General features: G+C 46.4%; 1 protein-coding gene across 9 annotated transcripts in view; it reads right to left on the reverse strand.

Moving 5' to 3' along the window:
• LOC124123519 (COP1-interactive protein 1-like) overlaps positions 1–14,487 on the reverse strand; it is a 121,974-nt gene that overhangs the window by 38,837 nt on the left and 68,650 nt on the right. For all 9 annotated transcript variants that reach the window (XM_048399050.1, XM_048399044.1, XM_048399045.1 and 6 more), the window contains 8 exons: positions 13,364–13,459; positions 12,758–12,841; positions 11,990–12,157; positions 11,390–11,473; positions 10,574–10,678; positions 10,126–10,188; positions 2,971–3,213; positions 2,246–2,476 (listed from right to left, as the gene is read on the reverse strand). In XM_048399050.1, coding sequence (XP_048255007.1) covers positions 2,246–2,476; positions 2,971–3,213; positions 10,126–10,188; positions 10,574–10,678; positions 11,390–11,473; positions 11,990–12,157; positions 12,758–12,841; positions 13,364–13,459 — 1,074 coding nt within the window. The remainder of the gene's footprint in view (positions 1–2,245; positions 2,477–2,970; positions 3,214–10,125; positions 10,189–10,573; positions 10,679–11,389; positions 11,474–11,989; positions 12,158–12,757; positions 12,842–13,363; positions 13,460–14,487) is intronic.

Below are 14,487 nucleotides of genomic sequence, written 5' to 3' on the forward strand. Positions count from 1 at the left end.
ATACATCAAGTGACTACCCCCCGTACACTCACCCTGCTTGTGCTACCAATACATGAAGTGACTACCCTGTACACTCACCCTGCCCATGCTACCATACATGAAGTGACTACCCCGTACACTCACCCTGCCCGTGCTACCCATACATGAAGTGACTACCCTGTACACTCACCCTGCCCATGCTACCATACATGAAGTGACTACCCCGTACGCTCACCCTGCCCGTGCTACCATACATGAAGTGACTACCCCGTACACTCACCCTGCCCATGCTACCCATACATGAAGTGACTACCCCGTACGCTCACCCTGCCCGTGCTACCATACATGAAGTGACTACCCTGTACACTCACCCTGCCCGTGCTACCCATACATGAAGTGACTACCCCGTACACTGACCCTGCCATTGCTACCCATACATGAAGTGACTACCCCGTACCCTCACCCTGCCCGTGCTACCATACATGAAGTGACTACCCTGTACACTCACCCTGCCGTGCTACCATACATGAAGTGACTACCCCCCCGTTCACTCACCCTGCCCGTGCTACCATACATAAAGTGACTACCCCCCCCATACACTCACCCTGCCCGTGCTACCATACATGAAGTGACTACCCTGTACACTCACCCTGCCCGTGCTACCCATACATGAAGTGACTACCCCGTACGCTCACCCTGCCCGTGCTACCATACATGAAGTGACTACCCCGTACACTCACCCTGCCCATGCTACCCATACATGAAGTGACTACCCCGTACGCTCACCCTGCCCGTGCTACCATACATGAAGTGACTACCCCGTACACTCACCCTGCCCATGCTACCCATACATGAAGTGACTACCCCCCGTACACTCACCCTGCCCGTGCCATCCATAAATGAAGTGACTACCCCCCGTACACTCACCCTGCCCTTGCTACCCATACATGAAGTGACTACCCCCCGTACACTCACCCTGCCCGTGCCACCCATACATGAAGTGACTACCCCCTGTACACTCACCCTGCCCTTGCTACCCATACATGAAGTGACTACCCCCCGTACACTCACCCAGCCCTTGCCACCCATACATGAAGTGACTACCCCCCGTACACTCACCCTGCCCTTGCTACCATACATCAAGTGACTACCCCCCGTACACTCACCCTGCCCTTGCTACCCATACATGAAGTGACTACCCCCCGTACACTCACCCTGCCCGTGCCACCCATACATGAAGTGACTACCCCCTGTACACTCACCCTGCCCTTGCTACCCATACATGAAGTGACTACCCCCCGTACACTCACCCAGCCCTTGCCACCCATACATGAAGTGACTACCCCCCGTACACTCACCCTGCCCTTGCTACCATACATCAAGTGACTACCCCCCGTACACTCGCCCTGCCCTTGCTACCATACATCAAGTGACTACCCCCCGTACACTCACCCTGCTTGTGCTACCAATACATGAAGTGACTACCCTGTACACTCACCCTGCCCATGCTACCATACATGAAGTGACTACCCCGTACACTCACCCTGCCCGTGCTACCCATACATGAAGTGACTACCCTGTACACTCACCCTGCCCATGCTACCATACATGAAGTGACTACCCCGTACGCTCACCCTGCCCGTGCTACCATACATGAAGTGACTACCCCGTACACTCACCCTGCCCATGCTACCCATACATGAAGTGACTACCCCGTACGCTCACCCTGCCCGTGCTACCATACATGAAGTGACTACCCTGTACACTCACCCTGCCCGTGCTACCCATACATGAAGTGACTACCCCGTACACTGACCCTGCCATTGCTACCCATACATGAAGTGACTACCCCGTACCCTCACCCTGCCCGTGCTACCATACATGAAGTGACTACCCTGTACACTCACCCTGCCGTGCTACCATACATGAAGTGACTACCCCCCCGTTCACTCACCCTGCCCGTGCTACCATACATAAAGTGACTACCCCCCCCATACACTCACCCTGCCCGTGCTACCATACATGAAGTGACTACCCTGTACACTCACCCTGCCCGTGCTACCCATACATGAAGTGACTACCCCGTACACTCACCCTGCCCATGCTACCCATACATGAAGTGACTACTCCCCCATACACTCACCCTGCCCGTGCTACCCATACATGAACTGACTACCCCGCGTACACTCACCCTGCCCGTGCTACCCATACATGAAGTGACTACCCCGTACACTCACCCTGCCCGTGCTACCCCCCATACACTCACCCTGCCCCTGCTGTCCTGTAGCTTGTCCTGCAGCCCCTTCATTGATGTCTCCAGATGGTCGATCTGCGTCATGCACTGGTTGTACTTCATCTTGTAGCTCTCCAGACTGAGCAGCAGCTGGTCGCCATCATGCTTTGCCGTGTCCAGCTGGCTCTCCAGGACCACCAGCTGCTGCCGACTCTCAGACAAACACACATCCTGCTCCGCAATGGAATCGGCCTGACGCCGCAGCTGAGGAGGAAGTAAGAGATGGTTTTACTTCACGTTCTTCCAGCAAGATGACAGACATGGGGCAAGAGTAAACAGTCAACATATTGAGAATCAAACCTACATCTTATGCAGGACTAGTGAACACACACCTCACAGGGCTACAGCAACTCAAAATCCTCATCCTCCAATTCAGATCCTGTACATCTGACACACATACTGGACAAGGCTATCATGGTCATATACACAACAGATAAGCTGCAAAGCTGACCAAATAACACATCTCAACAATTAAATATTTCAAAGAATCAATTCTGGGAGTAGCTCATAAATTCTTATCGAAGATGTTGTTCCAGTTCTATCATTATTCAGGCAGGACCTGTTTCTCATCAATACATTCAATTTCCAGAATGTGTTTCATCCTTAAGAGCTCTCAAACATGACCTATGATAAACTGATACTATCTTGATACTAAAGCGATACTCAACTGATACTACACTGCTACAAACTCTCCTCACCTCCATGGACGCTTCCTCCTGCATCTTGCGGAACCTGTCCAGCTCGTCATTGAGTGTGTCGATGGTGGCCCGGTAATCTGAGTTGTGGTTCTGGCTGGCGGTGAGCTCGCCCCGGGTGACCTCGAGGTCCTCCCTGAGGTGCTCCATGTCCTGGTTCAGGCGCTTCACCTCCTGGGAGTGGCCACTGCGGGCCATCTGGAGGTCGGACTTCAGCTGCTCGATGGTCCGCAGGTGGTTCTTCACCTGGAGAACACAGTGCTTTGTGATTGACAGTAAACTTCCAATCATACAAACCAATCCAAAACCCTTCTACAAAACTGGTGCATTGACAAGCAGAAACTAATTAAATCATAATTCGTCAACATTTTTTGGACATGGAATTTACATATTGTTTTTTGATTCACAATTTGATGAACTGAAAAAATAATAAATCAATTATTATGAATCAGTGTTTAGATAAACATGTATCAAGGATCAGGATGGAATACATTACAAATTCTGTATAAATTTTAGCTAGCTAGTTTTTATTGTTTCCTCCCAGAGGGCAGAGAATGCCTTAAAATGGAATGTACAAATATATCCACTGACACAACCCATCATGCAGGAGTTGTCTCCCTCTAAATAAGTGGCTAACAGTCATCACCCTCAACATTACATCTATGTACAAAAAAATACTGCCGATGTTTCTATGTGTAAACTGCTGTATTTTATATCAGATAAATAAAGTGCGGATTATACTGTATAATATATCTGAAGGCATATTTGTATTCGGTAGCTTGTGCTTGATCCGCTTCCTATATCAAGGATTATACCATGATTAGATAAAATGAGTGTTCCTATATCAAGGATTATGCCATGATCAGATAACGTGAGTGTATATACTGGACATAATCAACAGATTCCTGTACTTCATCATACACATGGTAAATTATATGGAAAACATTCCCAAATCATGCAAGACTTGCAACCCTAGAAAAAATCATTTCATTCAGACATTTTGGCAGCAATATGAAAAAAAATGAATGAAATGAATAGCACCACATGCACGACTACTGTAAAAGATCAAAACCAAAACAAAAGGAAAAAGGACAAAATTCATAAGCTACAAAAATCCACACACCAACATCGATTGCTACACATGTGTCTCCTAACACCTCAAGTCTCCATACACTGCACCTACAGCATGCATGGCAAAGCTGGACACTCACAGTGACACACCAGTGCTGGACGTGCATTAGGCTTGATTCAGCGCTGTGCAGTTCATGACTGGGATCATAAAGGCTGATATATAGTTAAGTAACAACCAGGTCACAATGACCACCGCAAATAAGGACATAAAAGACATTCTGCAGAAGATTGTCCTGTCTGACTATTCATTCTGACCTGCACAATTTATGTGTATAAATAATCACGTAATCATCAGGTTAAAGAATATTCCTTTTTCCTGGGGCAAGAGAGTTAACTGACTTTAAAAGTCCAGTTTCCACCCTTGCCGAAACTAGGCTGGAATTACTGGGCTCGATCGTAGGCTGTTACCAGTTATGTACCTTCTAAGCCTCTCCTATTGGCCAATCAGATTTCACCTCTCGTATCATTTGCATTTGCTTCAAACAAAATGGCGGCGCCCAGTCAGAACGTTCTGATCGATAATCAAGACCTATATTGTGATAAAACAGGTCTTACATCGCGAAATGCATCAAATCATGTGAGCACCTTGACTAAAAACATGAAAAGATTTGGAAAATATCTGCTGACAATGAGTTGGCGGTGCACATGCTTTGCAAATCCTGCAATCGACCAAAATCTGCATGACAATTTACAAACCAGATTTCGATTTCGTTGCACGATTTTGATTGGACTATGCATAGACTCGTTAGTCCAGCCAAAATGTAACTCAATAATACCAGCCTATTTCGGCAAGGGTGGAAACTGGACTTTTATAGTCAGTTAACTAACCTGCCTCGGAAAGATGAGAATATTCAGTAATACTGTAAAAGCAAAATATTACTACTAATACGTTTCATCCTCTAAAACAAAATATTCCAAACAGTAAAACTAAATGAAAATATATTTCTTTGATTTGTTTGCTTTGTGGTTTGTTGTTTAATGCTGCACTCGGCAATATTTCAGCTATATGGAGACAGCCTGTTAATGATAGTCTGGACCAGACAATCCAGTGAGTGATATTGTGCACAACGATTGAGGTACAATGACACGCATTGAACCAAGTCACTGTGCCTGACCACCCAATCCATTTGGTCAGATCTTACGACCAGCACTGGTTGCTTAATTGGGACCAATCCTAACCTTGAATACCCATGGGTTCTCAAATTAGTCACCTCTGACGTCTAGCTATGGGATGCTGGGGACACACTACCCCATTTTCTCACTGGGGCACATTTCTATGAAATTTAGATATATCATTAGTAATATCAAAAGATTCCAAGAATAGCAAGTACGCCAACCAGTTCCATGCAGGTCAAGGACAAACAAGGATGAGGGGAGACAACTCTAACCAGTATCCACATGAACCAAGCCTTTACCATTGCAAGCAGTGAGACATATGGAGGATGCAGTAGACAACGTTACCTGTCATAGAGATTCGCAGCACACATTGCCTGTCATGCCCTCTGCTTGTCCTTACCCCTACATTATCAGTCAGTATCTCTCACTGACACGTGACTATTGGTGTAACGATTGACCAAACTATACCAACACACTACAAAAGTCCCCAGGCTCATTGCAATACATTAATGTTTCTTTATTGTTTAACACTGCACACAGATCTATTCCTGCTATATGATAGCGGCCTGTAAATAATCAAGTCTTGACCAGACAATCTAGTTGCTGGTATTGTGAGCAATGATCCACTCGATCAGGGTATGATGACACGCAGTCAACCAAGTCACCATGCCTGACAACCTGATCCATTTGGTCTCATCTACAACCAGCAAAGGTTACTGGGGATCAATTCTCACTGGTTGTCATTATGTTGAATAATGGAGGAACATCTACCCCATGTTGGAGGTTTTCAAATCACCATGATGGCAATTTTCATCATATTATTGAATGCAATTCTATCACTACTATTGCAATAGGCAAACAGCCACAAGTCCCCACAACATCAGTTCCTGTTTGTGGTTGTGATTTCTGTGCTGCTTTGAACACTATGTCAGCTTCAGGTAGGGGGAATCCAAAAGTGATGCAGGTACTAAACCTTTACCATTTGGTGAAAAAGTACAGTGAAGAGAAACCCAGGGACACAACAGTGGATTGCTGCACCCCAGTGGACCTGGCCACCCGTGCCCCACCCGTGCCCCACCCCAACACCAAAGTAAGGTTGTTTCGCTTGAAGGTTTCATAGTTAAGGAACACATGAACTGTGGACACATGTAAAACACAATTACTGCCCAAGAAATCAATTCAGCGTTTCGGTGCAAGTTAATTAAGCAGGTACAAGCACTCACAACAGTTGAAGCAAATCAACAGCTGATGATGATGATGATGATGATGATGATGATGATTACTAAATGATACACCATAGTAATGCCATATTTGATTGTATAAATGCCTGTTGAGTAATTTCACACAGACCTTGATGTAAAACAATACTTTCTTAATATGTTGATCAGCCCAAACCAAAGGTGATGAAATATCTTGAAATAGGTATCTATTTGTCTGTATTGGTTAAGAGGAGTTTTGTTTGTTCAGCACTCAGCAATGTTCCTGCCATATCATGGCGGGCTGTACAAATATGAGTCTGGACCAGACAATCCAGTGATTGATATCATGAGCATCGATCCACACAATTGGGATACGATGACATGCACCAACCAAGACAGCTAGCCTGACCACCCGATCCCGTTAGTCGCCTCTTATGACAAGCATGGGTTGCTTAAGACCTATTCCAACCCAAATCTTCACGGGCGACCAGCATGGGTTCCTGAAGACCTATTCCAACCCGAATCTTCACAAGGGACCAGCATGGGTTCCTGAAGACCTATTCCAACCCGAATCTTCACGGGGGACCAGCATGGGTTCCTGAAGACCCAAGTCTAACCCGGTTCTTCGTGGGTTTTCAGAGAAGTAAGGAAGAAAGGAAGGGTGTGTCTGACCTGACATCCAGGTACACCAGGGATAGTCATCAGGTCACCAAATATCTTTATTTCACAGTCAGAAAGAAATAATATTGGTCGAGTAAACTATCCTCTGCTATTTTGCTGTGTTCTGTTATCTTTTACCAACAGAAAAAAGCAATTGATGAAAACTATGGCTTTCCAACATTTGAAGAATTCAATCCTTGTTTCCAACAGTTACTACATAAAACATTCTTCCATACTTCCTATGCTAAACCAGTCCACCAACCCACAGTTTCAAGATACGATTTATAAATAAACCTGTGACACAATTTTAAAGACATAAAAAAGACTTGCTTATTAACATTTCCATCACATGTGAGGGAGTCAAACATGACCCCTCAGTTGCCGTGAATATTTAGTCTGAACTAGCAACCCAAGGAAACTTGGAACTAGAATAGAGAACATGGTGTTACCCCGAGATACTGTCTAATAGTGACATTATTGCATCGAGTACACAATGTATGTTAGAACCAGCAGTCAGTCAATGTACTGCATTCATAGTATGACTGAGTGGGGTGGGGGTGGTGGGTTGGTTCATGCTGTTTTGAACTGTTTCTGAGGTGAGGTGGGGTGAAACGGGGTTTAACGTCCCGTCCAAGATTATTGTACACATATGCAGGTGTGTGTGTGGCTGCTTGTACTAGTCCGGACTGATGCTGGTTTATACTGCTAGCCCACTGAGATACCATGCTGCAGTTTAACATGAATACCCCACTCAGACAACGAACACTGATTCCGAGCCAACCAGTTCTTGTTTTAGCCCCTTAATGCCGAACACCAGGCAGGATAACAACAAGTACCATCTTTTAACGTCTTTTGGTATGATGGGCAGGGGATCGAAACCCTTTCGCTCTCTGGGCGAACACTCTACCACTAGACCACAGGCGGTATGGAATAGGACAAAAGCCCAAGTTGTCAAAATTTACCAATTAAATGGAGGTAAATCTTGGATTTGAGCCCCTATTTACCAGACTCAGACACACAGCTAAGGGATGCAACTCTGCACGTAAAAGAGCACCCTCTGACCACAAGGGCCACCAGCGCATGGCTATCAAGAGTGAGTGAGTTGGGTTTCTAATGTCGCTTTGAACAGCATTCCAGTTACATTACAACTTGTCAGCTAAAAATGGGAGGAAAGCCCTAAGTGATGTAGGCCTCAGACGACTGGGCCACCCGTGTTCCCGGCTAGCCTAGACTGATGGTATGTAGGCTATAGCTGTAGTGTTGTACATGCTCATCTGGAGTTTCCATAACCTTGTGTCAGGGCTTTCGGGTAAAAACAATCATACTGCAACTTCTTTAGCCAATACAGAAACACTTTCACATACAAGAAATAATTTATTAAGAATATATATTTATCTACAAAGTACAAAGTGAAGTCAAGAGGGCATGAGGCAAGTGATGCTGAAGTCAGCTTAATTCGCCTCATCTGCCTACAAGGGGAAACAGAAGGTCAAGGTCAGAGTGGCGAAGAGGGTACAATGACACACAATTTCCCATTTAACTCACCTCGTAGCACCAGTTAAGTTGCTAGTAACTTAGTCACCCTTGGTAACAAATGTGTCCAAAGGTTGAAAGTCTTGTACGACATGTTAAATGTACATATCCTTAGATTGTGCTGCCGTTGACCCTGACCATCCCAACTGAGCAATACCCCCTGACAAATTCAACTGAGCACTATCACCTATAGGTATCCCTGATCCAACTAAACACTACCTCCTTGTAGGTACCCCTGATCCAACTGAGCACTACCACCTATAGGTACCCCTGATCCAACTGAGCACTACCACCTATAGGTACCCCTAACTCAACTGAGCACTACCCCCTGTAGGTACCCCTGATTCAACTGAGCACTACCCCCTGTAGGTACCCCTGATCCAACTAAACACTACCTCCTTGTAGGTACCCCTGACCCAACTGAGCACTACCCCCTGTAGGTACCCCTGATCCAACTGAGCACTACCACCTATAGGTACCCCTGATCCAACTGAGCACTACCACCTATAGGTACCCCTGACCCAACTGACCACTACCCCCTGTAGGTACCCCTGATTCAACTGAGCACTACCCCCTGTAGGTACCCCTGACCCAACTGAGCACTACCCCCTGTAGGTACCCCTGATCCAACTGAGCACTACCCCCTGTAGGTACCCCTGATTCAACTGAGCACTACCCCCTGTAGGTACCCCTGAGCCAACTGAGCACTACCCCTTGTAGGTACCCCTGAGCCAACCAACTGAGCACTACCCCCTGTAGGTGACCCCTGAGCCAACTGAGCACTACCCTCTGTAGCTACCCCTGATCCAACCAACTGAGCACTACCCTCTGTAGGTACCCCTGATCCAACTGAGCACTACCCTCTGTAGCTACCCCTGATCCAACCAACTGAGCACTACCCTCTGTAGGTACCCCTGACCCAACTGAGCACTACCCTCTGTAGGTACCCCTGAGCCAACCAACTGAGCACTACCCTCTGTAGGTACCCCTGATCCAACTGAGCACTACCCTCTGTAGCTACCCCTGATCCAACCAACTGAGCACTACCCTCTGTAGGTACCCCTGACCCAACTGAGCACTACCCTCTGTAGCTACCCCTGAGCCAACCAACTGAGCACTACCCTCTGTAGGTACCCCTGATCCAACTGAGCACTACCCTCTGTAGGTACCCCTGAGCCAACCAACTGAGCACTTCCCTCTGTAGGTACCCCTGATCCAACTGAGCACTACCCTCTGTAGGTACCCCTGAGCCAACCAACTGAGCACTACCCTCTGTAGGTACCCCTGATCCAACTGAGCACTACCCTCTGTAGGTACCCCTGATCCAACTGAGCACTCTACCTGCTGACCCAACCAACTGAGCACTACTTCCTGGAGGAGACCCTGACCTAACCAAGTGAGCACCTACCTCCTTGAGGCAACCCCTGACTCAACCAACTGAGCTCGACCTCCTTGAGGTTACCCCGGACCTACTGAGCACTACCTCCTTGAGGAGACCCCGACCCAACCCAGCACCTACCTCCTGCAGTGTGATCTCCTGGTCATGCTGGAGTTTCTGCACCTTCTTCTCATCGTTAGCAATCTGAAACACGGTGGAGTGTGTGAGTGAGTAAATGTTGTTTTATAACACACTCAGCAGGATTCCAGATTCATAACAGCATCCTGTCAATAACCCAGTCTGGACCAGACAAAATGAGTGGTTTATTGTATAGTATAAGCAAAGATTTGTCATACAATCAACCAGGTCACACATCAAGTACTTGGGATCTATATTGACTGTCCACAAACAAGTTGGCAAGGCATGACTAGTAATACATAACCCTCTCAAAAAGCAGATCTCATGCTGGGTGCTCCACCAAATTATTTGACCATTTTGACATGATCTTCTCCAGGACACCTTAATGCAAGTAATCATATGCTAATCCAACATACAGGACACATAATGTGTGGACAGAGTTGGTCCATACCCGCTGCTCGTTGGCTTCTATGTGAGAGTTAAGTCCTCTGATCTCCTGCTGCATCTGTTTGATCTTTGCGTTGAGCCGCTGAACCTCGTCCTCCCTGATGTTCAGCTGCGGAAATACAAGAGTGGGTGAGTTATTTACAGCTGTGTGGGTGAGTTGCAGCTGTGTGGTGTGTGGGTGAGTTACTTACAACTGTGGTGTGTGGGTGAGTTACAGCTGTGTGGTGTGGTGTGTGGGTGAGTTACTTACAGCTGTGTGGTGTGTGGGTGAGTTACTTACAGCTGTGTGGTGTGTGGGTGAGTTACTTACAGCTGTGTGGTGTCTGCGTGAGTTACTTACAGCTGTGAGGTGTGTGGGTGAGTTACTTACAGCTGTGTGGTGTGTGGGTGAGTTACTTACAGCTGTGTGGTGTGTGGGTGAGTTACTTACAGCTGTGTGGTGTGTGGGTGAGTTACTTACAACTGTGGTGTGTGGGTGAGTTACAGCTGTGTGGTGTGTGGGTGAGTTACTTACAGCTGTGTGGTGTGTGCGTGAGTTACTTACAGCTGTGTGGTGTTTGGGTGAGTCACAGCTGTGTGGGTGAGTCACAGCTGTGTGTTGTGTTGGTGAGTTACAGCTGTATAGTGTGCGGATAAGTCACAGCTGTGTGGTGTGTGGGTGAGTTACTTGCAGCCCTGTTACACTTGGATTTAGAAGTTCCTTTCTCTTGCTGTTCCGCCTCCTAAATAATGTAGGTAGTTCATTTCTAACTTTTGCTGAGATTTCCTATGTCTACATGCATGTATGTGTTACAGTGTGACAGTATGTCTGATATCTCACCTCATCCGTGGTTCCACTATATTTTTGTTGTGTGGTGTCCAGATCTGTCTGAAGTCTCAGGATTACCTGGTCACGATTTGCAACCTGTAACAAAATCACAAATCAGAATTCAAAATCCATGACATGTCCATGAAATACTAGCTGATCATATCTGATCCCACAATCTTCCAGGAGATGGTGAAGTCCAGCTCAATCTGATGCATCTTCTACCTCCCTCCTTCCTTCTCCCCCTTCCCTCCCTCCTTCCTCCTTACCTCTTTCTGGCAGGTCCTGTGTTTCTCCTGGGAGATGGTGAGGTCCAACTCTATCTGATTCATCTTCTACCTCCCTCCTTCCATCTCCCCTTTCCCTCCCTCCCTCCCTCTCCCTCACCTCCTTCTGGCAGGTCCTGTGTTTCTCCTGGGAGATGGTGAGGTCCAACTCTATCTGATGCATCTTCTACCTCCCTCCTTCCTTCTCCCCCTTCCCTCCCTCCTTCCCCCTTACCTCTTTCTGGCAGGTCATGTGTTTCTCCTGGGAGATGGTGAGGTCCAACTCTATCTGATTCATCTTCTACCTCCCTCCTTCCTTCTCCCCCTTCCCTCCCTCCTTCCTCCTTACCTCTTTCTGGCAGGTCCTGTGTTTCTCCTGGGAGATGGTGAGGTCCAGCTCTATTTGATGCAGCTGTTCCTGCAGCTGGCTGATGTCCTGGCTGCTGCGGTGCGTGGTCTCGTTCAGCTGGGAGTTCTCCGTCTTCAGTTTCACAATGTCATCCTCCTGCTTCAACATCTGCCACACAGAAAACACAGAGTGAGTGAGTGAATGGATAGTGTATCCATGACAACATCTGCCACACAGAAAACACAGAGTGAGTGACTGAATGGATAGTGTATCCATGACAACATCTGCCACACAGAAAACACAGAGTGAGTGGCATATACATCTAAGTTGTATCATAGTCATCTCCAATGTGCCAGAAGGCTGGAGTGAGTGAGTGAATGCCGATTTTAACATTATTCCAGTCATATCACGGCGTGTCAGCTTGATGTAGGAGGAAAGCCCGAAGTGATGGCAGGTCTCAGACGTTTATTACTTTGGTGAAACCCACAAACTCAGTTATGGTGCTGACAAACCAAGAAATATAATCAGGGCAAACCAGGATTCGAACCCACGATTATTGGTTTCTGGTTTGTCCAAGGGACATAACTCTGCACAGTGAATTGCTGAGCCTTAGACATATGTGTGCTTGTGCATGTGTATATGTGTGTGCGCATTTGTGTGTGCGTGTGTGCATTTGTGTGCATGCATGTATGTGTGTGTAGTGTGTGTATGCGTATGTGCGTGTGTGTATGTTCGTGTGCATGTGTGCGTGCGTGCGCATGGCCTCACCTCGTTGTAGCAGGAGGAGTACTGTGTCTGGGACTCCATGAGGTCCTCCTGCAGCTGCTTGATGGTCATCTCCCTCCCCCGCACCTGCAGCACACCCACAGTACTAGCCACGTGATACAGAACAGGGCCACTCGTGGAGCAGCATTTTAAAATATTTGATCCATAGGACCTCATAAAGAATATGGCTCTCCCCAAAAATGTGGAGAATATAATTTTTAATAGATGAGTTAGTGAGTTAAAATTTAAAGTCATGAGTGCGGATTCAGCCGTATTTCAGCTATATTGTGACATTATTGAATGAGCAAATGCTGTATGACATCACAGTCAGCATTATTCCAGCAATATTCTAACACCCTGGAAGTAAGCAAGGTAACCCAGTGACTGATAGCATGAGCAACCATCCTAATGGCGGTAATATAATGACACAACCAGCCAGGGTACAAACTGTAACTGGGCGTCATCAATCGGCCTTAATGATAAACATGGGTACTGGGGACTCATTCTTCCCAGGAATCCCAAGCAAGGTTATATACACTGTCATGTGTTCCTCTTTACTCCCTCAAGTAGTATTTATTTTCAAACCCCAGAACTTCTACTTCCACTCACATCGTCCTCGGCCCTCTTGCGCGTGTCGTCCAGGTCGATGTGACAGTGGGTCACCGTGTCCTGCAGCTTCTTGATCAGGTCGGAACTCTTCTGAATCTGAAACAACAAATAATACAGTCTCTCCTCCACATGCTTGTCTCCCTGGCAACCAGATGAAGACAGGCGCGTCACATCAAAACACTTATAGGGGACATTTGCCACTGAAACACACACTGCCTTTGGAATCGTCCAAATTTCTGGATTAACAAATAATGTCACAAACAGTAATGTCTTTCCTGACCTAAACATATAGCCAGTTCATTGAAGAACAGTCTGGGTTACCAAAGCCTTAAGGGTTAACTATTCCATTACAGAATTTACACACATGTATCATTAAATGACTTTTATGACAATGACTTGAAAGTTGTGGCATGATAGTGCCCTGGTTCTGTAGCTCACCTATGTGTATTCAACCGTTTACAATGTTAACAAAGGCAATGAGGTCACTTGACTTTCAGTCAGGTGAGCTAACATAACTGAACTAAGCTCCAACAGAAAAATACTGAAATGTAGTAGAACATTCACTCCTGAGAAGCTGATTACATGACATTGAGATCAAGGTGGCAGCATGACCATTACCTGTACATACAAGTATTTGCCAATAGTTGTAACACTATACAGTACATACCTCATGGACATATTCAGTTTCATGGACGCCTTCTCAAATGTCTATTCTTACATCCCTGTTACCATTAGTATTATGTTCAAGTGGTCACATCAGTTACACTGGACACCAAACCCTTACACAAGATAATGATGTCAACTAAAACAGCGAGTCCGAGCCAGTTAGTTGCCTCTTAGAAAAAGCATGGAGGATTGTGGAAGACCAATTCTAACCTGGATCATCACAGGCCCCATTCCACAAAGCCAGCGATAGAAACTAACATTTTTAGTCCACTAGTCCTTACAATGATAACATATAGCAAAACCCTTAAAATGGCAAATGTCTACTAGTCCTTATGATACCTTTACTATTGGGCAGTTTGGCAAGGACTACAGGACTAGTGCCAATTTCTAATGCTGCAAAGCTATCTTAGCGGTAAAGTGATCGTAACTCCCATACTTAACACAGGCTTACGATAAAC

Source organism: Haliotis rufescens, unplaced genomic scaffold, assembly GCF_023055435.1.
Source record: "Haliotis rufescens isolate VD_foot unplaced genomic scaffold, xgHalRufe1.0.p SCAF_19, whole genome shotgun sequence".
Lineage (NCBI taxonomy): Eukaryota > Metazoa > Mollusca > Gastropoda > Lepetellida > Haliotidae > Haliotis > Haliotis rufescens.